This window comes from Oncorhynchus clarkii, chromosome 3 (assembly GCF_045791955.1).
Source record: "Oncorhynchus clarkii lewisi isolate Uvic-CL-2024 chromosome 3, UVic_Ocla_1.0, whole genome shotgun sequence".
NCBI lineage: Eukaryota > Metazoa > Chordata > Actinopteri > Salmoniformes > Salmonidae > Oncorhynchus > Oncorhynchus clarkii.
In genome coordinates this window covers 64,176,230-64,203,902 of record NC_092149.1, presented here as the reverse complement: position 1 = coordinate 64,203,902, position 27,673 = coordinate 64,176,230, and the positions used below count along the sequence as shown (strand labels likewise).

At 44.5% G+C, this 27,673-nt stretch overlaps 1 protein-coding gene across 1 annotated transcript; it reads left to right on the top strand.

Moving 5' to 3' along the window:
* The first annotated feature begins 805 nt into the window (after nucleotides 1-805).
* On the top strand, nucleotides 806-27,390 carry LOC139406077 (von Willebrand factor C domain-containing protein 2-like). The gene is made up of 5 exons (XM_071148545.1): nucleotides 806-857; nucleotides 1,958-2,364; nucleotides 6,219-6,356; nucleotides 18,057-18,186; nucleotides 27,057-27,390. Exons 2-5 carry the CDS (start codon nucleotides 1,975-1,977, stop codon nucleotides 27,206-27,208), a joined length of 810 nt encoding a protein of 269 aa, XP_071004646.1. The 5' UTR covers nucleotides 806-857; nucleotides 1,958-1,974; the 3' UTR covers nucleotides 27,209-27,390.
* Nucleotides 27,391-27,673: the final 283 nt, after the last annotated feature.

Below are 27,673 nucleotides of genomic sequence, written 5' to 3'. Positions count from 1 at the left end.
TGTCTGCCGCTGTTCCGCTCTGCCGCTGTCCGTGGTCCTGAAGTAGAGTGCGTCGTCTTGCTCACAAGGGTCATGAGAAGCGCCGCTGTTCCTGCATGCTCCTCTAAACAACATTGGCCGTATAGGCGATGACTTGATTCGGTGCTTTTTCGCCTCAACTTATTCAACTAACGAGCATCAAGCTGTGATTGTTACTATGTTCTCAACTTCTTCCCGGTGAGTGCGCACGGAAAAGTGTGGAAGATAAAACGTATATTTTGGCAAACATTTAACTTTCCCTCGCGAAAAGGAGATGCTAGGTGTAAATGTCGTATCTTTTAGATATTTGTTCTCCTCTTAAAGTTGTATCTTCCGGATCTCTGGTCTATTATCTTTTCCATTGCCATGCACGCGCTGCTGGATGTATGCAACAAGACCGAATGGTGTTTTTGATCTGCAGCAATTGGAAGTTGATTGAAATGAACCTCACTGCCGTGGACGTCTAGGATCAGCCTATTGACAACAATAGAGGGAATTATAATTTTTCGAGTCTTATTTTTCACACGTGAACTGCCTATTGTGGTGTTGTTATCTTAATCTCTGGGAAATAAGGGATAATCATGTATCAGACCGATTTGTGTGTGCATATCACATCGCTCGCGCTGCTCCAAAGGCATCGGTACCGACAATGGTCTAGTATCTAACTGCTTTTACGCACAACAATAGCAACTGAAGGGGGATTATCTTTTTATCTGGAGCCTGGTGGTTTTATCGAATTGTTCATCTGGAAGTTGCTGTGTCCTGTGTTTAATCCGTTCTACCGGTTTGGATCTCTGTTGATCCCGACTCCTACCAGTGGAACCAGGCATTTCAACGCGGTGAGTCAGTCTGTAATGGCCAGTTTATCCACCTTCCCATTTATTGTCAAATCCATTGTAAAACCTCGTCTCCTTTTTCCATTGTCAACACATCTTATTTCTCTTGGATCTTTCTCTTACTTTAAATACTGACATTCTGCAGTTCATGTCATAAATGTAATGATAGGAAATAGGCCTACTTTAGATTGGTATTTGAGGACAACAATATTGTCAAGAAATGTTTCGGTCAATTAAGATTCAGTGAGTCTCTCCCTTGGCAGGAAGGAATATAATGAACAGAGCTCAGTTTAGTCTCGAGGCAAATATAGAATTCCGTTCTTTTAGCTACCATCGCGAGGGGAAAGCCTATTGCGCATTAAGCACTGACTGGGGAAATATGTCATTCTTTTGGTAAAGGCTGTTGAAGTAAAATAAAAACAAATAAAATCAACACTAAGCATGGGGGGGGGTGATTAAATCCCCACTGACAAGAGTGTTCAAATGATTAACATGGAGAAACCTGTTGGTCATGTAATTCACATTGAAGATCCAAATCAGTTTATATTTGTATAAAAGCAAAGCACATGAGACCTATAAGATTAGGTTATACTTTCACTCTGAACTGCACTGGGTTCAAGGTGCCATAGCCTTTAGTCTATAAGAAAACACAAGTGTTTGCAATGTAGCCTACGAGCCTGTACCAATACTTTACCTGGTAGGTTTCCGCTACCGATGCAATGGGCGACCTCCTTTTTGGGAATCCAACATTAGCCTAAGAAATTTTGTCTACTAATTGCTGTTTATTGGTCTTATTTATTCTAATACACATATTGTCCCTCTTAATTTCTTTATTTCTCTCTCTCGCTCTCTCTCTGTCTGTATGTCTGTCTCTCACGCACACACACAAAGACGACTTAGATTGTAAACCTTTACTGTGATTGTGTCCGCAGTTGTGAATAAGTATAATTGAAAATATCCCACACCATTTGTATGATATCATCAGGATGTTTATTTGGCACCTGTCCCAAACAGCCTTGTCTTGCTTCATGCAAGAACAGACAGTGAATGGAAAGTTAAGGGTAAAGTAAATGCAACTTCGACCCTCTCCTTGAATGCAATAGGAATACCGCGGCGAAGGATGGGCCCTCTCTTTCCAATGACCTGCGTTGTCCTCCTCGCCCTCCACGCCACTGTGTCACCAGCCTCCTTCAGTCCCGAGGATTACGCCGCGGACGAGGCGGAGTTAACTGCCAACAGCGACACCATCATTTTCGACGACTACCGGGGGAAAGTTTGCGTGGACGACAGTGGCTTCGTTTACAAACTGGGGGAACGTTTCTTCCCGGGACACTCGAACTGCCCGTGCGTTTGCACCGAGGACGGGCCAGTGTGCGACCAGCCAGAGTGCCCCAAGATACACCCGAAGTGCACAAAAGTGGAGCACAATGGATGTTGTCCAGAATGCAAGGAGGTTAAAAACTTTTGTGAATACCGGGGAAAAACTTACAAGATCCTGGAGGAATTTAAGGTAGGGATGTTTTGTGTTTATTGTCTAATTTGCATGGTCTATTGATCAATCGTTTGTAAAAATGTAAAATGTTAATTTCAAAATTTGGATGCAATTACATTTGTACCACAATGCACATCATAATCAGGCATATAATTCGTTTTGCTTAATTAGGTAATGACCTGAGAGAGAACAATTGAATGTGATCAAAACAATGCAGCAGTGTTGACTGCATAATTGTTGCAACCCCAACAACCATTCCACTCAAAACATGATTGTAATGTTTGCCCTCTCATAATATAGTAAGTGTAAAGATTTGCATGGCCATGCCAGATGGAGAGGGTCAACTATAACTGGTGTTTTGTTTTACCTCAATGGTCTCTGCTGGTAGGAGAATCCATGTAATCTATTCTGTTTGTAGAGTCACGGTGCAACATGAACTCATTAACTCACTGCATTATTTGACGTCTGTCCTATTTAACGGAAATGGCTGATTCGCAATGGCACTATGTGCTGCACAATAACTACAGGCACCTCACACTGTGTCAATGGGCTTGGAGATTTCCCAAGCAAGCAAATTCATCAATGGCAAACTGGAGATGCTTTGAGCCATGGTTTGAGTATTATTGTATCATGCTTGAAGTAGGCTTGTCTACCATACTGAATGAAACACATACCCAGGTTGGAGTGGGACGTTACATGGTGGAAGAGGCTGTAGCACAGCGTAGGAGGGGTATGCGTCAGTCGGGTGAGAGCAGGAGAAGAGGTCAGAGTCATTTAGTGTTGGCGTGGACAGCCCTAGTCTATACTGACCAATGATGAACACCATTAGCATTGCTTAATACTGGCTTATAAACAGGGCCTATACTATAGTGCTGTGAGTGAGTCAGTTGACCCTACAGATTTAAAAAAGTAAGGACCAGGAATGAGTACATTTTCAGACAAATTTTTCAGTCATATACTGTTGCCTATACCCAACAGTGTTTACTACAACTATGCTGGATAATGCAGCATTCGTTATAAACATGAGAAGGAATTGTGCCAACTTTTCCCTCAGAAGATGCATTTCTTAGACCCGTCACAGTGACAGGAGGAACCACCTGGCGAATACAGATGAGCTGAATACTGTAACAGCAGCACTGACATGACAAACATAAACAAAACCAGAGATATGCCCTGAATAGTAATGGGTAGTTGTTAGTTGTTCTGCAATGTGAAATGTTTAGCGATGTGAAATACGAGATTTTCTAGTAACTAGCTACAAGATCAGGGTAATCGCATGATACCTCCCTAATCCTCTTCATACCAAATAAACATGATGAAATGACTAGACTGAATGTCAGTTGTTTCAGTGAAACTAAACAATCTAAGGACATTTTATAGAAGAGAGCAAAGATGATCTCATTCGAAATCTTTTGTTTGACTTACATTAACAGAAAATGTGTTGTAATATAAAGACCAACCTAAAGTACTTCTGCTAAAACCCTGTCACACAATTGCACATGATTGAGCTCTACTGGTGGTTGTATTTTATTGTATAGTTTGAGTAGTTGAGGTGACCAATGACATTGTTTACATTTACACTTTTGTGATTGTGTTCCCAATCATCCACTTGTGTGATGGTTAGCATTACATCAAATTATGCTAATGTTCCATTTCCATTCCCCAGAAAATCATGGTCCCTAAAGTATTGTTGTGAATTTTGGTATACAAGTTTGTCTAGGTTGGTGGTAAATGCAACACAGAGACCAAGGGTATTCAACTGTTACCCTACGAGGTCCAGAGCCTGCTGGTTTTCTGTTCAACCTGACAATGAATTGCACCCACCTGGTGTCCCAGGACTAAATCAGTCCATGATTAGAGAGTAACAATGAAAAAAAAGCAGTGGAACTGGCTTCAAGGTCCAGAGTTGAGTTTGAGGGGCACAGACCATAGTTGTCTTGTTTCTGTTACGTTATTATTTGTTATTTTGTTTCCAAGAAATCTAATCCCTCAAAAAGGCCAGGTAGTTTATTTGATTAGCCTAATGTCCTTGATCATATTCTCCAACTCAATTCAATTCAATCAAACTGTGACTGCTCATCCCAAGTAATACACCTGCCACTAATTCTAGACAGCTCCATATCACTTACAATGCTCTTACATCTCTAGCAAGAGGCCTGGCATTAGCTAATTAGTATGGGGGACTTCAGTGAAGCAGTGTGTTGCTAATAAGGTTGTGAGAGATCAGGCATTTACACCTGTGTACTTAATCCATTGTGATCGGTGACTGGGACTGCGTCCCAAATGGCACCCTATTCCCTTTCTAGTGCACTAGTTTTGATCAGGGCCCATGGGACTCTGGTCAAAAGTAGGGCACTGTAAAGGAAATAGGGTGTCATTTGGGATGCAGAGTGGATCGGTGTTGGGTGGACGAGTGGCACGTCAATGAAGCCTCTTAGCCCTGTATTGGGATGCACAGCCATGCTCCCCTCAGGGAGAGAGAGAGAGGCCTGTGAGCGTGTCTAAAGCCTGCTGGTTTGATGTGAGATCAAGTCCATCAATAGTGCATCTCAACCTCCAATCCCCACTAACCTTGAGTGGCGGGGCCCAGCGAGAGGGAAGGACATTTCCCGCCTCTTGAAAAACCATTAATTTGTTCCTATCGATTTTCTCAACAGAGAAATTACACATGGAGGCAGAACATAGAGGGAAAACTGTGACTGGAACAATAAAAATGGCCACTCTTCAGTTAGTTTAGATAAATAATTGATATAGGCAAGGATGGCCATTGACCACAGCTTCAAAGTTTCGATCAGATCACTGTTGTGGGACTGTTGATTCGTGACAGGAATCTGATGACTTGAGGAAGCTAAAGTCATAAAACCATGGTTGTGTCCAGCATGAAAGTGCCTGTTTATGAAAGCATGAAAGACATATGAAATTATTATATCTCTTTGAATTACTGTATAAAACGAGGACTGCATGGTGTCTAGCGGAGTTAACAGAAATCAAAGGGAGCCAGTCATTTCTAAAGAAAGACCCAATTAAGAGGATACCAACAGGACTGGTTTGCATTTCCTTTGCCCTCGTCCTGGTGCTTTATGCAGAGCTCCATGTTTACTGAACACAGCAGGCGAGGAAGGAGTCCAACAGATATCAGCATCTTTAAGACCCACAAGGCAGATTAGATCTTTATAAGGTTGGAAATCTCTCTAATATCTCTTCTAAACAAGCAGGCATGCAGCCATAGGGAGTATGATAGAAACACCGGGTTTATGACCAGTATGTCTAACACCCAAAAGGCAGGATTTAATTTCATAGACTAGACTATATCACCACCTTGTCCAACATCTTATGTTTCTCTTAGATACTAATTCACTGATGGAAGAGGGAATGTCAATAATTTGTGCATTACCCATAGCAAGTGTCTCCGAGTTACATTCTATAGATGCCATGTCAGCAATAAAAACCCATTGATAAAGAATGACTTGATTGACCATTGATTGATCATGGATGGTGCCCTGTAATCTGTTAAGAAATGTGCTCCAGCCTTAAAGACCTCATTCGTCAGAAAGGGAATCTTTCCATCCGCAGAATGCTGAGTCAGTCTCTGTTGGGCAGTAGTCCATTATTTATGTAGATGTAATGTAGTTGGAGGGAAGCTACTTTATTAGGTCTGGTGGACAGTTGGGTGACAGGGAGCTGCTGTGCTGTATACTATATCCCACTCTCAGTAGAGATGTGCCACTCACCGCTGATGGTAAATATCCTTTTTTTAGATGTATGTTTTGTAGTATATAAGATAGAAAGAGTATAAGTATATCAAAAATAGAGTACATTAGAGTATATGAGAGAGTTATGCCACTCACCCTCGGTAGGTGTTTCACCTACAGGGTTCCCCGTCCGACGAGGAAGGGACCAGTCCGCCCATCGTGGCTCCCGCCTCCGCGCCTGTACTACCCCCGGCCCTTCCCCCAGCCTCAGCCCCAGACTCTGCAGCGCAGCTCCAATCAAGAACCAGGAGATATAGGGTGAGTTCAGATCCCAGGCCATAGAGATAAAACAATTGTTCTATATCTATGTCCCAGGCTGGCAGGACGTGACAGAACAGGACAGAACAGAACAGAACAGGACAGAACAGAACAGAACAGGACAGAACAGGCTATAAGGCTGGGATGTGAACTCAGATCAATCCCCATCCCATCTGTGCTCCTGACTGAGTTCCTTATGGAGAGGGTTACAGAGAGGGGGTTGTGAAGGACCTCAAGGACATTTGTTGTTGAGTCCCCATCAATTCAAAAATAGACACAAAAAGCAACATAAGTCCGACAAGCCACACTGATTTGATTTGTTGGTGCATAATGTTGAGGCTCTTGAATATAGTTTCTTACTTCTATTGCAAATACTGTGTAGAAATTCTGTAGCTCTCTGCTCTTAGGCATTACTTCACATATTGTTATGAGAGATGGATTAGAAACAGTCTACTGACATGGGAACCCAAGAGAGACAGATTAGACACAGTCTAATGACAACAGAACCCAAGAGAGACTGATTAGAGACAGTCTAATGACATGGGAACCCAAGAGAGACAGATTAGAGACAGTCCAATGACAACGTAACCCAAGAGACACAGATTAGAGACAGTCTAATGACAACGGAACCCAAGAAAGATGTATTAGACACAGTCTAATGACATGGGAACACAAGAGAGACAGATCAGACAATGTCTAATGACATGAGAACCCAAGAGACACAGATTAGATAAAGTCTAAAATATGGGAACCCAAGAAAGAAGGATTAGACACAGTCTCCTGACATGGGAACCCAAGAGAGACAGATTAGACACAGTCTAATGACATGAGAACCCAAGTGAGACAGATTAGACACAGTCTAATTACATGAGAACCCAAGAGATACAGATTAGACACAATCTACTGACATGGAAAACAAAGAAAGACAGATAAGAGACAGTCTAATGACATGGGAACCCAAGAGAGACAGATAAGACACAATCTATTGACATGAGAACCAAAGAAAGACGGATTAGAGACAGTCTAATGACATGGGAACCGAATAGTGACAGATTAGAGACAGTCTAATGACATGGGAACCGAATAGAGACAGATTAGACCATGTCTAATGACATGGGAACCCAAGAGAGACAGATTAGACAATGTCTAATGACGTGGGAACCGAATAGTGACAGATTAGAGACAGTCTAATGACATGGAAACCCAAGAGAGACAGATTAGACCATGTCTAATGACATGGGAACCCAAGAGAGACAGATTAGACACCGTCTAATGACATGGGAACCCAGGAGGGACAGATTAGAAACAGTCTATTGACATGGGAACCCAAACGAGACAGATTAGATAGGGTCTAACGACATGGAAACCCAAATGAGACAGATTAGAGACAGTCTACTGACATGGAAACCCAAGAGAGACAGATTAGACCATGTCTAATGACATGAGATCCCAAGAGAGACAGATTAGACACAGTCAACTAACATGGGAACCCAAGAGAGACAGATTAGAGACAGTCTACTTACATTGGAACCTACATGAGACAGATTAGAGACAGTCTACTGACATAGGAACCCAAGAGAGACAGATTAGAGACAGTCTACTGACATGGGAACCCAAGAGAGACAGATTAAAAAGGGTCTACTGACATTGAAACCCAAATGAGACAGATTAGAGACAGTCTACTGACATAGGAACCCAAGAGAGACAGATTAGAGACAGTCTACTGACATGGGAATCCAAGAGAGATGAATTAGAGACAGTCTACTGACATGGGAGCCCAAACGAGACAGATTAGAGACAGTCTACTGACATGGGAGCCCAAACGAGACAGATTAGAGACAGTCTACTGACAAGGGAACCCAAGAGAGACTGATTAGAGACAGTCTAATGACATGGGAACCCAAGAGAGACAGATTAGAGACAGTCCAATGACAACGGAACCCAAGAGAGACAGATTAGAGACAGTCTAATGACATGGGAACCCAAGAGAGACGGATTAGACAAAGTCTAAAATATGGGAACCCAAGAAAGAAGGATTAGACACAGTATAATGACATTAGAACCCAAGAAAGACAGATTAGAGACACAGTCTACTGACATGGGAACCCAAGAGAGACAGATTAGAGACAGTCTACTGACATGGGAATCCAAGAGAGATAGTTTAGAGACAGTCTACTGACATGGAAACCCAAACGAGACAGATTAGATAGGGTCTACTGACATGGAAACCCAAATGAGACAGATTAGAGACAGTCTACTGACATGGAAACCCAAACGAGACAGATTAGAGACAGTCTACTGACATGGGAACCCAAGAGAGACAGATTAGAGACAGTCTACGGACATGGCATGGGAACCCAAGATATACAGATTATACACAGTCTAAACTATGGGAACTCAAGAGACACAGATTAGACACAGTCTAAAATATGGGAACCCAAGAAAGAAGGATTAGGCACAATATACTGGCATAGGAACCAAAGAAAGACGGATAAGAGACAGTCTAATGACATGGGAACCCAAGAGAGACAGATTAGACACAATATACTGGCATAGGAACCAAAGAAAGATGGATTAGAGACAGTCTAATGACATGGGAACCCAAGAGAGACAGGTTAGACAATGTCTAATGACATGGGAACCCAAGAGAGACAGATTAGACAATGTCTAATGACATGGGAACCCAAGAGAGACAGATTAGACACCGTCTAATGACATGAGAACCCAGGAGAGACAGATTAGACACCGTCTAATGACATGGGAGCCCAGTAGAGACAGATTAGAGACAGTCTACTGACATGGGATTCCAAGAGAGGCAGATTGGAGACAGTCTACTGGCATGGGAACCCAAGAGAGACACCTCTGTATCTATTGAATAAGAGTGCACTCATCAGAGTCACAACAGAAGTGACTGCAGCGGTTCTACAAAAAAATGCTTTGATTTACTAAAGATACATTTTTGACAAAATGGCACATTTTAGGTTCTACTCTGTTGGTTGAAGATCTTTCAACTCTCTTTCAACTGCTCACGTGTATAAGGGCATTGCAACAGCTTTTTTAAACACGGATCAGACTCAGAGGTGATTGACTGCGGTTGTCACGTTCTGACCTATTTCCTTTGTTTTGCATTTATTTAGTATGGTCAGGGCGTGAGTTGGGTGGGCAGTCTATGTTTGTTTTTCTATGTTTTGGGGCAGTTCTATGTTTTCGGCCTAGTATGGTTCTCAATCAGAGGCAGGTGTCATTAGTTGTCTCTGATTGAGAATCATACTTAGGTAGCCTGGGTTTCACTGTTTGTTTGTGGGTGATTGTTCCTGTCTTTGTGTAGTGTTCACCAGATAGGCTGTATTAGGTTTCACGTTCCGTTTGTTGTTTTCGTATTCATTTAGTTATTTCATGTATCGTCATTTATTTCATTAAAGAACATGAGTAACCACCACGCTGCATTTCGGTCCTCTCTTTCAACAAACGAAGAACGCCGTTACAGAATCACCCACCACACTCGGACCGAGCAGCGTGTTAACAGGCAGCAGCGAAAGGAGGACGTTATGGACAGCAATGGCATGGAGTATACTACTTGGGAGGAGATCGACAGGTGGGCGGCCGACCCAGGGAGAGTGCCGGAGCCCGCCTGGGATTCGATGGAGCAGTGCGCGGAAGGTTATCAGAGAATGGAGTTGGCGAAGCAGGCACGGCGGCGCGGAAGGAAGCCCGAGAGGCAGCCCCGAAAATTTATTGGGGGGGGGCTAACAGGGAGTATGGCTACGCCAGGTAGGAGACCTGGGCAGACTCCCTGTGCTTACCGGGGGGCTAGAGAGACCGGACAGGCACCGTGTTATGCAGTGGTGCGCACGGTGTCTCCAGTGCGGGTGCATAGCCCGGTGCGGTATATTCCAGCTCCGCGTGTCGGCCGGGCTAGATTGAGCGTCGAGCCTGATGCCATGAAGCCGGCTCTACGCAGCTGGTCTCCAGTGCGTCTCCTTGGGCCGGCTTACATGGCACCAGCCTTGCGCTCGGTGTCTCCGGTTCGCCTGCATAGCCCAGTGCGGGCTATTCCACCACTCCGCACTGGCAGGGCGACCGTGAGCATTCAACCAGGTAAGGTTGGGCAGGCTCGGTGCTCAAGAGCTCCAGTGCGCCTGCACGGTCCGGTCTTTCCAGTACCACCTCCACACCCCAGCCCTCCGGTAGCAGCTCCCCGCACAAGGCTTCCTGTGCGTGTCCTCGGCCCAGTACCACCAGTGCCAGCACCACGCATCAGGCCTACAGTGCGCCTCGCCTGTCCAGCACTGCCGGAGCCTCCCGCCTGTCCGGTGCCTCTGCCGGAGCCTCCCGCCTGTCCGGAGCCTCCCGCCTGTCCGGCGCCTCTGCCGGAGCCTCCCGCCTCTCCGGCGCTACCAGAGCCTTCCTCCTCTCCAGCGCTGCTGGAGTCTCCCGCCTGTTCGGCGCTAGGAGAGCTACTCAGCCCAGCGTTGCCGGAGCTTCCCGTCTGCCCAGCGCCATCTGAGCTTCCCGTCTGCCCAGCGCCAGCGCCGCCCGTCTGCCCAACGCCGCCAGCGCCGCCCGTCTGCCCAGCGCCGCCAGCGCCGCCCGTCTGCCCAACGCCGCCAGCGCCGCCCGTCTGCCCAACGCCGCCAGCGCCGCCCGTCTGCCCAACGCCGCCAGCGCCGCCCGTCTGCCCAGCGCCGCCAGTGCCGCCCGTCTGCCCAGCGCCACCAGTGCCGCCCGTCTGCCCAGCGCCGCCAGTGCCGCCCGTCTGCCAGGAGCCGCCAATGCCGCCCGTCAGCCAGGAGCCGCCAGTGCCGCCCGTCAGCCAGGGGCCGCCAGTGCCGCCAGTCAGCCAGGGGCCGCCAGTGCCGCCAGTCAACCAGGGGCCGCCAGTGCCGCCCGTCAGCCAGGGGCCGCCAGTGCCGCCAGTCAGCCAGGGGCCGCCAGTGCCGCCAGTCAGCCAGGGGCCGCCAGTGCCGCCAGTCAGCCAGGGGCCGCCAGTCAGCCAGGGGCCGCCAGTGCCGCCAGTCAGCCAGGGGCCGCTAGAGCCCCTCCGCCCGGAGCAGCTGCCCCTCTGTCCCGAGCAGCTGCCCCTCTGTCCCGAGCTGCTGCCGCCCCTCTGTCCCGAGCTGCTGCCGCCCCTCTGTCCCGAGCTGCTGCCGCCCCTCTGTCCCGAGCAGCTGCCGCCCCTCTGTCCCGAGCAGCTGCTTCACCTCTGTCCCGAGCTGCCCCTCTGTCCCAAGCAGCCCCTCTGTCCAGTGGGGTCATTGAGAGGGGTGGGCATGGTGAGTAAGCCACGGAGGCGGACAATAAGGCGGACTAAGACAATGGCGAAGTGGGGTCCGCGTCCCGCGCCAGAGCCGCCACCGCGGACAGACGCCCACCCAGACCCTCCCCTATAGGTCAAGGTTTTGCGGCCGGAGTCCGCACCTTTGGGGGGGGGTACTGTCACGTTCTGACCTCTATTTCCTTTGTTTTGCATTTATTTAGTATGGTCAGGGCGTGAGTTGGGTGGGCAGTCTATGTTTGTTTTTCTATGTTTTGGGGCAGTTCTATGTTTTCGGCCTAGTATGGTTCTCAATCAGAGGCAGGTGTCATTAGTTGTCTCTGATTGAGAATCATACTTAGGTAGCCTGGGTTTCACTGTTTGTTTGTGGGTGATTGTTCCTGTCTTTGTGTAGTGTTCACCAGATAGGCTGTATTAGGTTTCACGTTCCGTTTGTTGTTTTCGTATTCATTTAGTTATTTCATGTATCGTCATTTATTTCATTAAAGAACATGAGTAACCACCACGCTGCATTTCGGTCCTCTCTTTCAACAAACGAAGAACGCCGTTACAGCGGTAGAAGTTCCACAACAAAATACATTACCTTTCACAATCACAAATATTACAGGAATACCAGACCATACATCCATACATAGAATAGGGGAAAGAACATCCACCCACACACGTGCGTGCAGGCGCACACACACACACAAACCCCCTCCATTGCCCACACAGTGTACATCCTACAGTAATTAGCAACTGTGCTCTTCAGCACTGACACCTATGAGAGGAAACTTGTTTTAAAACGCATCTAAAATGAGTTGCTCAAATAGATTTTCCTTTCCAATTTGCCTGAGGAAAAAAACATTGTTTTAATTTGAAATGCTGATTAAGCCACAAACGAGACACAAACGTAGGCCAAAGAGAACTGGAGCTTTGAACTAGTTTGAGCAACTTCCTTTTATAACTAACTTTATAAATTAGTTATTGACTAAGGTGGCCCAGCACGATTCCAACACCATCATTACATTTTCTGAAGACACAACAAGCCTAACGCCTGATCACCGGCAACGATGAGACAACCTATAGGGAGGAGGTCAGAGACCTGGCAGTGTGGTGCCAGGACAACAACATCTCCCTCAATGTGAGCAAGACAAAGGAGATGATCGTGAACTACAGAAGAAGGGGGGCCGAACATGCCCCCATTCACATCGACGGGGCTGTAGTGGAGCGGGTCGATAGTTTCAAGTTCCTTGGTGTCCACATCACCTATAAACTATCATGGTCCAAACACACCAAGGCAGTCGTGAAGAGGGCATGAAAACAACGTTTCCCCCTCTGGAGACTAAAAGGATTTGGCATGGGTCCTCAGATCCTCAAAAAGCTCTACAGCTGCACCATCGAGAGCATCCTGACCGGTTACATCACTGCCTGGTATGGCAACTGCTCGGCATCGACCTTAAGGCGCTACAGAGGGTAGTGCGTACAGCCCAGTAATTCACTGGGGCCAAGCTTCCTGCCATCCAGGACCTACAGTACCAGTCAAAAGTTTGGACACTCCTACTTATTCCAGGGTTTTTCATTATTTTTTACTATTTCTACATTGTAGAATAATAGTGAAGACATCAAAACTATAAAATAACACATATGGAATCATGTGGTAACCAAAAAAGTGTTAAGCAAAACAAAATATATTTTATATTTGAGACTCTTCAAAGTAGCCACCCTTAGCCTTGATGACAGCTTTGCACACTCTTGACATTCTCTCAACCAGCTTCGTGAGGTAGTCACCTGGAATAAATTTGTGGAATTTCTTTCTTTCTTAATGTGTTTGAGCCAATCAGGTAGGGTGGTGTACCTCTCCTCTCTCATCCCTTCATCTCCACCATCTCTCCTCTCTTATCCCTTCATCTTCCATCTCCACTCCACCTCTCCTCTCTCATCCCTTCATCTCCCATCTCCACCTCTCCTCTCTCATCCCTTCATCTCCCATCTCCACTCCACCTCTCCTCTCTCATCCCTTCATCTCCCATCTCCACCTCTCCTCTCTCCTCTCTTCATCTCCCATCTCCACCACCTCATCTCCCATCTATACTCACCTCTCCTCTCTCATCCCTTCATCTCCACTCCACCTCTCCTCTCTCATCCCTTCATCTCCCACCTCCACCTCTCCTCATCTCCCATCTCCACTCCACATCTCCTCTCTCATCCCTTCATCTCCCATCTCCATCTCTCCTCTCTCATCCCTTCATCTCCCATCTCCACTACACCTCTCCTCACTCATCCCTTCATCTCCCATCTCCACTCCAGCTCTCCTCTTTCATCCCTTCATCTCCCATCTCCACCTCTCCTCTCTCATCCCATCATCTCCCATCTCCACCTCTCTCCTCCCTTCATCTCCCATCTCCACTCCACTCCACCTCTCCTCCCTTCCTCTCCCATCTCCACTCCACCTCTCCTCATCTCCCATCTCCACTCCACCTCTCCTCTCTCATCCCTTCATCTCCCATCTCCACCTCTCCTCTCGCATCCCTTCATCTCCCATCTCCACTACACCTCTCCTCACTCATCCCTTCATCTCCCATCTTCACTCCACCTCTCCTCTCTCCTCATCTCCCATCTCCACTCCACCTCTCCTCTCTCATTCCTTCCTCTCCAATCTCCACCTCTCCTCTCTCATACCTTCATCTCCCATCTCCACTACACCTCTCCTCTCTCATCCCATCATCTCCCATCTCCACCTCTCTCCTCCCTTCATCAGCCATCTCCACTCCACCTCTCCTCCCTTCCTTTCCCATCTCCCATCTCCACTCCACCTCTCCTCTCTCATCCCTTCCTCTCCCATCTCCACTCCACCTCTCCTCTCTCATCCCTTCCTTTCCCATCTCCACCACCTCTCCTCTCCTCTCTCATCCCTTCATCTCCTATCTCCACCTCTCCTCTCTCCTCCCTTCATCTCCCATCTCCACCACCTCTCCTCTCCTCTCTCATCCCTTCATCTCCCATCTCCACCTCTCCTCTCTCCTCCCTTCATCTCCCATCTCCACTCCACCTCTCCTCCCTTTCTTTCCCGTCTCCACTCCACCACTCCTCTCTCATCCCCTCATCTCCCATCTCAACCTCTCCTCCCTTCTTCTCCCATCTCCCATCTCCACCTCCCCTCTCTCATCCCTTCATCTCCCATCTCCAATCCACCTTTCCTCTCTGGTCTCCATCACCCTGCTAAGATAAGATGTTTTGACGTGGGCGTCACTAGCATGTATTTTGGATTTCCATAGCCCTCATCACTTTTGCCAGCACCCTGCAACTGCATGACTTTCCCCATCCCTCTCCCTCACCCCAAACTGCATCCTTATCTACGCCCCAGGGAGTTTGTCTGTGTCTTCCTCATTTCCCTCCTCCCAAAAGTCTCAGAGTTCAACTACTACAGTCTTGATTGCTGTGTTGATGGTCAGTTCACTTTAATGTGAATGTGGATTGGCTCACAAATCACCATATAGTTTGATTCAGAAACATACTAACACATCCCTCGGCACGGCTAAATATAGTCTTGGTGTTCTACTTTATTTTGTGAGTTACTGTAGTACTTACAGACCAGGGCATGAATTCACTTCACAGTACAATAAATCTCACACAGGGTTTCATTGAAAGCACTCTATCCCTGTTACAGTAAATTAATTGATGGACGTGTGCACTTGCCTGCAATGTATTATTGAGATAAAATAAGTACGGAAAGGGTCCTTCCCGTTAAGGCTAAATATACTGTTATTTCAGATGAATCTAATGTATGACAATGCAACCAGTCAACAAATTGTATTTATTGTGTTTGTCTTGTCATGATTACAGAGAAATATGAAATTGTTCTGGTTGATTCCGTTGAATAAATTAATCTTACAGTCTTCGTAAGAGACCCCCTGACAGCACATGAACAAATACAGTAGGGAAGAAACACAATTTAGAAAAATTAAATAAATAATAGATACAGTTGAATTCAACCATCCATATATAATGTGTCCCTCCAGGAGTAGTGTGCAATTTCACATCTTCTATCTGTGCCATAAAGATGATTTTTAAATGTTGAGTATATGATGCTAAATAGAGTTCAGTCAAGGCTTGTTGTCAGTGTTTTAACCTTTAGCATGTTTCGGATTCATAACCTCCCCCATAAATGTGGCACCAGATCAAGCAAATTCACCCAAAGGACAGTCAGCTATATAAATCCATACATTTACATACAGAACACTTAAGGCATTTTACTGTGCGTCTAGTGCTGAGAGACATGTTTTCACAGTATTTTTCAAAGGGACAAAGTTATAGGTATGTGAAAAGATCAATTGCGTGAAAATGTTTATTATTCAAATGTCAATCATAGGTATCACAGGTTGAAGAGGCTGGTAGTGTTTGAAAAATGGACGAAACCTGTGAATATGGCAGGTTTCATTAAAGTCTGTATCATGAAATGACGTTTTACTAGTTATACAAGCAGAGGATGCTTGAGTTGTCTGACAGCTCACATCCTCCAAAGGTTCTGTAAGATCATAATTTCAATGCTACAGTTGTATAACAATTTCATATCCCTTTAAATGTCTCTCATGTGTTGGAAACGTTGCAATCAGACTGGTCTGCGGATAAAGATTGCATTTTAAGATGGAATTGTAATTGAGAATGGTTTATGTGTGCTGACCAGCATTTAGCCAATAAAATACTGCAAGCAGACATCTGTTCAATCCCCAGGATGTAACTGAGATTGTTGTTGTTTGTTCAACTTTGAGCGAATTCTGTAAGAATTTTTTACTTGGTTTGGTTAAATCAGGGGACCACAGACTAGTGCACTGAAAAAAACAAGATTTAATCTCACCAGATTACATTTGGTTCAATATCTACGTTGATCAAAAGTGCATTCTCAAATTAAATCGTGATTGAGAATGCATTATGTATGCTAACCAGCACCCAGCCAATAAAGTAGTCAGTTCAATCCCAGGGATGCTACTGTTATTCTAGTTGTTTGTTCAACTTTGAACAGATTCTTTATGAATTGTGTCTTTGATTTGTATTAAAGTAAACAGGTTTGCCTGTCAGGTGACCCAATAGGCCAGCACACTCAAAACCAATATTTAATCTCACCAAAGATTTGGTTCAATAGGAATATGGTTAGCACTTTACACTACAGCGCAGGATAAAGTGGTAATTGCATGGATATAGTATGGTATTACAAACAGTGAGGTTTTTCTCAGTAAAAGTCATTCAGTTTCAGTTGACAATTAAAGACTGCCATTTCACCCCCAGACACAAACTTGTTTGTTTGTTCTTGTTTAACATTGAGCTCAGCACAATTAGGGAGCATGTCCATGGATAAGTTCACAAGCCCTTGGCTCTGAGGCCAAACAGTGTTATTAATTCAATTTGAAGGAATAGACAGGGGATCATTAGTGTGTGGAACAGTCTCAGTTTGGCAATTACACTATGTACAAAGTTTAAACACCCTGGCTACTGAGAGGGCTCAGGGCTCGCCTCTCTCTCATCACTCTACCCTATTGACCCTGACTCACACATGCACCAGCCAGCCAGCCAGGCACATCTCTCTGTCTGCATCTCAAATGGCTCCCTACTCCCTTTATAGTGCACCACTTTTGATCGGGCCCATAGACGTCTGGTCAAAAGTAGTACACTATATAGGGAATAGGGAGCCATTTGAGATGCAGGCAGAGAGATGTTGACTCATACATATGGAAGTGTGTTTAATTGGCACACTTTGGGTGTTGGGCCAGAGAAAAGGCCATTGGGGCCGCAGGGACTTTAAATATTGCTAAAAGGAAACCATTTGCTGAGGCTGAATGTGCAAATGAAAGATAGTTTTGTCATTCTCTAGAGCCAGTGAATTGCTTTCACTGTACCTTACAACATTACAGCATAAATTCTACACAACAAATGGCCTGTAGCACAAACTATGATTGAAATGTGGTCAGTGGGTAAACTAACTGTTTTCAGCTTATGTAGACATGGCTTGACAACAACTGTTGGAGTTCATTCTGTTTGAAGTGGGCTAAGTTTTCTCTTAGTCCAATGTAGATACGGTTGATTTGGCTTGCTTGATATGTTCCAATTCAATATCTGTTTTTAGAATTCTCCCCAAGGTTGACTAGACGAAGCATTGTGGCTTAGGCACGGTGATTGGTCATATAATATTTTTCAAGAGGAGTTCAAATGGGTTTACAAATGAGTTTTAATGAGTAACCTTACAGACCTGGGTTGACCTTTTTAATGTTCAGTCGAATAAACCTTGTATTTTTTCAAGGCTTTTTATTGTCAGGGAAACCAACTTGATATTAATAGTAATCTTGCCAGCATGTTGTTTACAATGGTAAGATGATTGGTTTTCAAATGCAATTCAAATATATATTTTTCTCTTTTCTCTCCATTTTCTCCCTCCCCCTCTCTCCCTCCAGCCTTCGCCTTGTGAGTGGTGTCGCTGTGAACCAAATAACGAGGTGCACTGTGTGGTCTCTGACTGTGCCGTCCCAGAGTGTGTCAACCCAGTCTACGAGCCAGAACAGTGCTGTCCCATCTGTAAAAACGGTAAGGGCTCTTCCAGTTGTGTCTTTCGGACACACACACACACACACACACACGCACACGCACACGCACATGCACATGCACATGCACATGCACATGCACACACACACAAACACACACCGGTTTCACTCACAAACTTTCTGTACATGAACCTTACGTTTGCATTGCTGATTGTTGTGTATATGTAGCCTGGTAAACCAGACTGACGCTGTGCTCACCATTGTTTCACAAAACAGAATGATGAACGAGGCTAGTGTATTTGTATATTTCTTACTGATCTTATAGTTTTTTTTGTGAGAGTAACATTTCCATTGTAGTCATTACACATTTATTACGCAAATAAACGTGAAACCTGTAACTGTTTCAAACTCAACCCATACACACACACACACACACACACACACACACACACACACACACACACACACACAGACACACACACATACACACACACACACACACACACACACATACACATACACACACACACACACACACATACACATACACACACACACACACACACACACACACACAATACAAAATTATTAAACTTTTATGACATCGAAACCAATGAAAAGATGATATATTTCTCTATGTCTGTCTTTTGATGATCAGTCTTCAGTCTCTTTCAGTGTTTTATGTTTTATATAAATCGTTACCTTGGGGGGCTGCCTGACTGCTAATGAGGACAATACTAACTGCTTTAATTAAATACGACACACTAAGCAGAAAAAACACAGGCTCAGATTGGCCCATTGATTACGGGGCATCCAGAGAGAGCATAACTGTGTGTGTGTGTGTGTGTGTGTGTGTGTGTGTGTGTGTGTGTGTGTGTGTGTGTGTGTGTGTGTGTGTGTGTGTGTGTGTGTGTTGCTCATAATGGGCCCCCGGAGGGCCCTTTATCTCCATGTTGCCCTGATGCCCTTGTCAGTCGCAACCAATCCCCAAATTATAATTATAGAATTCCGATGGCTCATTGGCTAGTTATAGGAGTCAGGGCAGGAGATATGGCTGAGCCAGCCCAATCCAAGAGATTGAAGGAGGGAGAGAGAGAGAGAGAGAGTAGCTGGCTGGTCTGGTTGTGGCTCATTTGGTTTCATTAGCCTCAGGGGCTGGATTGATCAATAAACAACTGGGACAATCAAAGATCATGAACGTTATATGCTGGAATGACATAATGATTTAATTATCATCTGATTATGTATATTTTGTTACCTGAGCCAAAATACCCACTATGAGGATATAGTCTTGCTGGTCAGAATTCATGATGATAATTTTGCCCTAGTATAGGCTAACTCTATCAAAGGAAAAGCCAATCGAGGGACTGAACTGATGGTTGATCAAGGAAATCCACATTAGAGTATCCACTCAGGATATTGTTCATTGAAGAATATATAGATAGATGAATAAATACATTTCCCAATTTAGACTTCAGATGAAATCAAAATATTATCTACCTTAAAATGACTGCGTATTTTCCTTTGTCGCGTAGTTTGACCTATATAGGCTAAGCTCTCTGACAGAGGGTAACGAAGGTGTACAAGGAAGATGCCTGTACACACACACACACACACACACCCACAAGCGTGCGCGCTACACACACACACTGGGCCTGCAGCTGGAGGAAGCACTAATCCACACAGACAGGATACGGTGACGCCCTTGTGGCGGTGGCATTTAAGCGAGCCTGCCATCTCCACCCCCCTAAGAAACCACTGCCAGCTCTGGCAAGATTATTCTCTTGAGCCTGGAGTGTGTGTGTGTGTGTGTGTGTGTGTGTGTGTGTGTGTGTGTGTGTGTGTGTGTGTGTGTGTGTGTGTGTGTGTGTGTGTGTGTGTGTGTGTGTGTGTTTGTGTGTGGGTGTGTGTGTGTGTGTGTGTGTGTTTCGTGTAATGCTCATTCCTGGTGTACTGTGGGAGGATAGAGGACAGATCCATTTTTGTAGCCTATTCCAGTTGGACGTCTTTAGGAGCTTGCAGGAGACAGAGAGACATGCCTTCTCACTTCGCCTGCTCTTGAGATGATGGTTCGCTTCAAGACTACAAAGCCTCCCTCAGATTGGATAGATAGTAAGCATATCAAATGGAACCCTATTTCCTATATTTACCTTAACATTTTAGCCGTTTAGCACATGTCCTTATCCAGAGCAACTTACAGTTAGGATACACAAGTCTCTGAAGTCCATGCGGACGTGACCACACGCACACGCACACACACTTTCTGATCCCACTGTTTTGCATGCTCACAGAGCTATGCCAAAGTCTGGAAAACCAAACAAAACATTTCCATATGACCCCTTAGATATGGCAACCAGGCGTCCCTGATTTCCAGGGGCAGTAACCTATTTTGGTGGCTTGTACCTGGCTAGATCTGTCCCCGAAAATGTTCCCGATTAGCCATCAGAAAGTAAAAAGCAACTCTGATGTTAAATTGTCACTGATATTTCAATAATCAAACGGTGTATACAATCACATTTGCATGACCTGTTAATGATCGTTTTAACAAGTGATACATTATAACTACCGCATGAACAACCATGCCCATGGCCAGAGAGTGAATCCAACAACATAGGCTAAACCGAATTTGTGTGAATAAAAAATGACTAGATTAAGAAAATTGTGGAGGGGTAATCCATTTCTGTGTTATAATTAATACAATTCATTGAAAGGACTATAGAGAAAATGTATTCTTAAACGTAGTTCCATGCCATTGTTTTTATCGCGCTGCTACCGTCCCCACCAAAAAAACTTTTCCAAAATCTGGTCACCTTACCCTCAGAGGACTGCACCTGACACAAAGTAGTGCACTATATAGAGGGTAGCGTGCTGTTTGGGATGCAGACATAACCATGGAGAATGAACTGTTCCATGCATCAGCAGACACATGTTGACTAAAGTACCCTAACATGTAGAGGGCTTCATCAGGCTTTCTTCAAGGTTTCCTCTTGGGCAACTGAGGAGCTGAGGAAACCCTCAGCATTATGCAACTGTCTGTTAGGTTTTGCTTTGAACAACCTAGCTATATCATAAAGGGATAGAATATGAATTTACATGCAGAATAATGTAAATGTAGCCTACATAAAGTTGTTTTTCACTTTTACAGGGGAAATACACATGGAAATGAGCTAGTCTTATAAGCTTTTGTCTTTTACTGTTCATCTGAACCGTCTGTCACTGTAACTTCCAGGTGGACAGTCATGTGACAACACACAGAGACAGCTGTGGACAGGTAACATGCATCCCTGTTGACAGCCCTGACAGACAAGCATTGGCTTTGAATGGAGCAACATCCCAAAGTCCCAGAGCCTTGTCTTGTCAATCTTCTGCAGTGATAGGCAGTGGAGACTGTGTCCTTGCTTGTGGATATGTCCCAAATGCCACCATATTCTCTTTATAGTGCACTACTTCTGAACAGGGCTCTGGTCAAAAGTAGTGCACTATAAAGGGAATAGGGTGTCATTTGGGAAGTATCTTGTGCTTTCCTCCTGCTGTGACTCTCCAGTCGTAAACAACCACACATGGCAGGGCTGCTCGATGCTCACTTCTCTCATCAACCTCTGCCCTGTTTGTCTGTAAACCATGCTAGCTATACTAAGGGTGGATGGTGGATCAATGGGAGTTAGGGCTTGGCAATAGTTCACTCATGATGTGTCCATTGAGGTACAGGTCAATCGATGGGCTTTTATCATGTCTGAGAAGACCAGGAGAGTGTTCCTGGGCATAGATGAGGGTGAGGTGGGTAAGGAGTTGGAAGCAGGTGGTGGTAGAATATGATTGTTGAATTGTTGTAATGTGCGTAATGTTTTTATGCAGACATAATTTCAGGAGAGGAGACTCGTTCTGTACATAGATGAGGGTGAGTGGGTAATGTGTTGGAAGCAGGTAGTAGACTAGAGGGTTTTTGGTGTGTTATATATTGGATCAGGCCATTAGGTTTGTTTAGTCCAGCAGATACAGTAGTCACAAAACTTTTTAAAAGTACTTTTCATTTTTTCGATTATCAAATTGACTGCCTTCGAATTGAGCCCAACCCAGGCCTAGAGACAAGATATTTGAATGCAATAAATATTAGACCTTCGAGAAACACTGAAGTTTTGTCATTGCATATTTGGAATTCTGCTGGTTCATGTCCCTCATGTGGGGCTTGTATCCTATTATAATGTGTAAGTCTATTATTATTGTTTTTACATATGATCACTCCTAATATTATCATATGTGATTTGAACAGACGGTTAAGTGTGCATTTGAAACAGGACCCATTCCTTAAATAGTGCACTACTTTTGACCTGATCGTTTTGGACAAAGACAATGTCATTGTGAACTTGCTGGTCACACAAATCAATCAGTAAAGCCATTTCCCTGAGAGTAGGTGGAAGTGTTCTGCTGCTAGAAACGATCCTCGGAATAGGTTTAGACTGAAAGGCCCGCCCTTCAGAGAATCTAGAAGGTTTTATAGATCTCTGTTGGACTGTTTAAAAGAGCGGCTCCAAAGTCACCGTCACACCAATTGAGCCACTGATTGCTTCGTTTCAATGATTAAAACTGGAGACAGAAAATTCCTGCCACCACCTGCATGCTCTCCTGTAGCAGGATAATAAAAAGGTGCTGTTTCCTGAAGATTGTGAGCACAAAACCTGAATACTAAAATCTATCACTGTGGTTGTTGTGTAGAATAGCTATTTATGAGATTGCAAAAGGAGTGGAAAACTATGAATCCTTGGCTACGTCTCGATTTATATATCTCCATGCTCCCAAAGTGTGATCTTGTTCTCCATGCTCCCAAAGTGTGATCTTGTTCTCCATGCTCCCAACGTGTGATCTTGTTCTCCATGCTCCCAAAGTGTGATCTTGTTCTCCATGCTCCCAAAGTGTGATCTTGTTCTCCATGCTCCCAAAGTGTGATCTTGTTCTCCATGCTCCCAAAGTGTGATCTTGTTCTCCATGCTCCCAAAGTGTGATCTTGTTCTCCATGCTCCCAAAGTGTGATCTTGTTCTCCTTCCGCCCAAAGTGTGATCTTGTTCTCCATGCTCCCAAAGTGTGATCTTGTTCTCCATGCTCCCAAAGTGTGATCTTGTTCTCCATGCTCCCAAAGTGTGATCTTGTTCTCCATGCTCCCAAAGTGTGATCTTGTTCTCCATGCTCCCATGCTCCCAAAGTGTGATCTTGTTCTCCATGCTCCCAAAGTGTGATCTTGTTCTCCATGCTCCCAAAGTGTGATCTTGTTCTCCATGCTCCCAAAGTGTGATCTTGTTCTCCATGCTCCCAAAGTGTGATCTTGTTCTCCATGCTCCCAAAGTGTGATCTTGTTCTCCTTCCGCCCAAAGTGTGATCTTGTTCTCCATGCTCCCAAAGTGTGATCTTGTTCTCCATGCTCCCAAAGTGTGATCTTGTTCTCCATGCTCCCAAAGTGTGATCTTGTTCTCCTTCCGCCCAAAGTGTGATCTTGTTCTCCTTCCGCCCAAAGTGTGCACTTGTTCACTTCCCTGCACTGATTTGAAGGGAAATCACTTGTATTCGAAATATGGTGGAAACTCCCACTAACCCATGCCTCCACCCATCCAATGCCTTTAGATTTTTTGAAAGTCGTGAACGAGTGCACACTTCAGAAGAAAGGAGATCTTATTGGAACGCACCCATAGAAGGCAGCAGGGTAAGTCATTCACAAGCCATCTGATTATCAAAAACACAATCTGGAGATAATTAGCTTTTCCATAGATATTAAATAAATCTTGGGATAAAAGGAACACAAATCTTATCTGAAGAAAAAGGGAACCGCAAAACTAATGTAATCTCAAGAAAAAACAGATTCCGCCTTAATCATTCATCAGGATTATTTGCTGGTGTAATAAGATGTTGGTGTGGTGTATGGTAGGCTATGGTGTGCTGGGAAGTTCTGTTCGAGGAAGACTTTCTAGAGAGGCTGCAAGGCTTTCCTAATCTCAGCACCCAGAACCAAATCTCATGTGCGCACTGAAAAACATTAATTGTTAAGTCTGTCACAAGTAGGATTGCAAAGCTACTGGTAATTACCAACAGTTGAAGTCGGAAGTTTACATACTTGGAGGTTGGAGTCATTAAAACTAGTTTTTCAACCACTCCAAAAATGTCTTGTAAACAAACTATAGTTTTGGCAAGTCGGTTCGGACATCTACTGCATGACACAATACCTTTTTCCAACAATTGTTTACAGACAGATTATTTCACTTATAATTCACTGTATCACAATTCCAGTGGGTCAGAAGTTTACATACACTAAATTGACTGTGCCTTTAAACAGCTTGGAAAATTCCAGAAAATTATGTCATGGCTTTAGAAGCTTCTGATAGGATAATTGACATGTATTTCAAGGCCTACCATCAAACTCAGTGCCTTTTTGCTTGACATCATAGGAAAATTTTAAGAAACCAGCCAAGACCTCAGAAAAAAGAATTGTAGACCTCCACAGGTCTTGTTCATCCTTGGGAGCAATTTCCAAACACCTGAAGATACCGCGTTCATCTGTGCAAACAGTAGTACGCACGAATAAACAGCATGGGACCACGCAGCCATGATGCCCCTCAGAAAGGAGACGCGTTCTGTCTCATAGAGATGAACGTACTTTGGTGCGAAAAGTGCAAATCAATTCCAGAACAACAGCAAAGCACATGGGGACAAAGAGCGTGCTTTTTGGAGAAATGTCCTCTGGTCTGATGAAACAAAAATAAAACTGTTTGGCCATAATGACCATCGTTATGGATGGAGATAAAAGGGGGAGGCTTGCAAGCTGAAGAACACCATCCCAACCATGAAGCACGGGGGTGGCAGCATCATGTTATGGGGGTGCTTTGCTGCAGGAGGGACTGGTGCACTTCACAAAATAGATGACATCATGAGGTAGGGAAATTATGTGGATATATTGAAGCAACATCTCAAGACATCAGTCAGGAAGTTAAAGCTTGTTCACAAATGGGTCTTCCAAATGGACAATGACCCCAAGCATACTTCCAAAGTTGTGGCAAAATGGCTTAAGGACAACAACGTCAAGCTATTGGAGTGGCCATCACAAAGCCCTGACCTCAGTCCTATAGAAAATGTGTGGGCAGAACTGAAAAAGCGTGTGCGAGTAAGGAGGCCTACAAACCTGACTCAGTTACACAAACTCTGTTAGGAGGAATGGGCCAAAATGCACCCAACTGATTGTGGGAAGCCTGTAGAAGGCTACCCGAAATGTTTGACCCAAGTTAAACAATTGAAAGGCAATGCTACCAAATACTAATTGAGTGTATGTAAACTTCTGCCCCACTCACAATGTGAATGTGATGAATGTGAAGAAATAAAAGCTGAAATAAATCATTCTCTCTACTACTATTCTGACATTTCACATTCTTAAAATAAAGTGGTGATCCTAACTGACCTAAGACAGGGAATTTTTACTAGGATTAAATGTTAGGAATTGTGAAAAACTGAGTTTAACTTCAATTGTATGTGAACTTCCGACTTCGACTGTATGTAAACTTCCGACTTCAACTGTAAGTTACCAGAATCTTCAGTAATTTTGGTAATTAACAGAAAATCTATGGCAATCTATTGTAAATTTGGTAACTTATACAAATAAAATTGTATTCATATATATTAAGAATGTTGTTATATCTGTGTCTACTGTATATTGTCGATTAGCTTCTAGTATATGGTTCAACAAAACTAGCCTAATTAAAGTAAAAAGCATCTAATCAACAATGGCATTTTTTTCAGTTAATTCTTTCAGTTAACTCTTCCAACTATTGACTTTTCTTCACAACTGCCACCAGTTTGACACCAAAACATTGGCAACAAATATATTTTGACATAATAAAATAAATAAAAGTGTGTAAAAAAATATATATATATTTCATGCCGACACCAATGGTATTCACTAAGTTGATGGTTTATATTTAGGATCATGTTTTACAGCTTTGTCATAAAAAAAATGTAATCATCTTATCTAATTTTCAAAGATTTTACATGTGATAAGTCCACACAGAGGGTCAGAGATAATTACAGACGCCTGTGACACCACTAGATGTCTTGTGATGGATTGCATAAAATCCTTGAAAGATACCAAAATTCTGGTAGGTGACTGGTAAACTTCTTAAGTTTCCAATAATATACCCTCCCTTTGCAACTTTAGTTAAAAGATACCAGTAAGAATATGATGTAGGGGAGCTTTGTGTTTGAAGAAGACTTTGTAGAAAGACTGAGGAGGCCTTTCCATGCAAACTATAGCTCTGTGTTAGCTTTGTATTTGAGAAAGGATAGCGGAGGCCATAAAATGCAGACTGTAGCTCTGTGTTCAAGAGGGACTTTCCACAGAGGCTGAGGCGGCCTTTCCATGCAGACTAGGAGTGATTAATCTCCCTCCTGCCCCTCAAAGCAGCTTTCTCTGTGTGTGTGTGTGTGTGTGTGTGTGTGTGTGTGTGTGTGTGTGTGTGTGTGTGTGTGTGTGTGTGTGTGTGTGTGTGTGTGTGTGTGTGTGTGTATACTCCAGCCCTCTCTGTGCTTCCAAGCCGCTGCCTGCCCTATCTGCCAGCCTCCTCTCCTCCTCTGCTCGCGGTGCATTAGGATGCAACGCGTTCTACGTCAAGGGAGAGCCAGGCTAACAAAAGCGCTTTAGTGTTGCAAAAACAAGCCCATCGGTGCATGCCCGTGAAAGGATCTGTGCATCGGTTCTGACTTCAAAACTCCCCAGGCAGGGTTCTCCACATCACTCTGCCATCCTCTTCTAACAGAACCCCCCCGAGAGAACCACCACCACACTCATTTCTCCTTTTCTCTACCCTCCCTCCCTCTTTGTCTTTCTTCCATCTCTCTCCCTCCCTCTCTTCTCGCTCTCGTCCTTTCCTCCCATGAGGCAGGTCCAAATTGCTTTGCCGGAACGACGATCATCCCAGCCGGTATTGAAGTGAAGGTGGACGACTGCACCATCTGCCGCTGTCACAATGGGGACTGGTGGAAGCCAGCACAGTGCCTGCGCCGGGAGTGCCTCAACGGCCAGACGTTGTCATAGAAACCCCTCCCGGGACAGTGTCGGTGATGTGCGGTCAGGGAGCGCTCCTGCCTGCTGCCGTGGCAAACCAACAATGCCCTCATCTTGTGTTATTGATATGATATGATGGACAGGACAGGAGCCCAATTCCTTGGCAACTTTGGCTAGGAGACTGCATAACTAGCTGAAATGAAAAGCTCTTGTACACAGTACCTACACACCACCACAACTTTAAACACAGAGGAGAGGAGAGAGCAGGAACTTTTATTGAGACTGTTTTTTCCCTGTTTTGACTGTCTGACTATATATATTTTCTGATAATTACTTCTTGCTTGTGCTGCTTATAAACACAATATATTTCATGAACTAATTTCCTCCTAACCGTTGGCACTGTTAAAATGCTCAGTTGTTTTCTGTAAGTCTGTAAGCTTGTTGTAGCTCTCACTCACTCACTTACAGGTGTTTTGAAAATGAGATCTAGGAGGG

Coding starts and splice junctions, on each gene's coding strand:
- LOC139406077 (XM_071148545.1), top strand. CDS start 1,975: ATGGGCCCTCTCTTTCCAATGACCTGCGTTGTCCTCCTCGCCCTCCAC. Junction 2,365..6,218: donor AGATCCTGGAGGAATTTAAG/GTAGGGATGTTT, acceptor TTTCACCTACAG/GGTTCCCCGTCCGACGAGGA. Junction 18,187..27,056: donor CTGTCCCATCTGTAAAAACG/GTAAGGGCTCTT, acceptor CCCATGAGGCAG/GTCCAAATTGCTTTGCCGGA.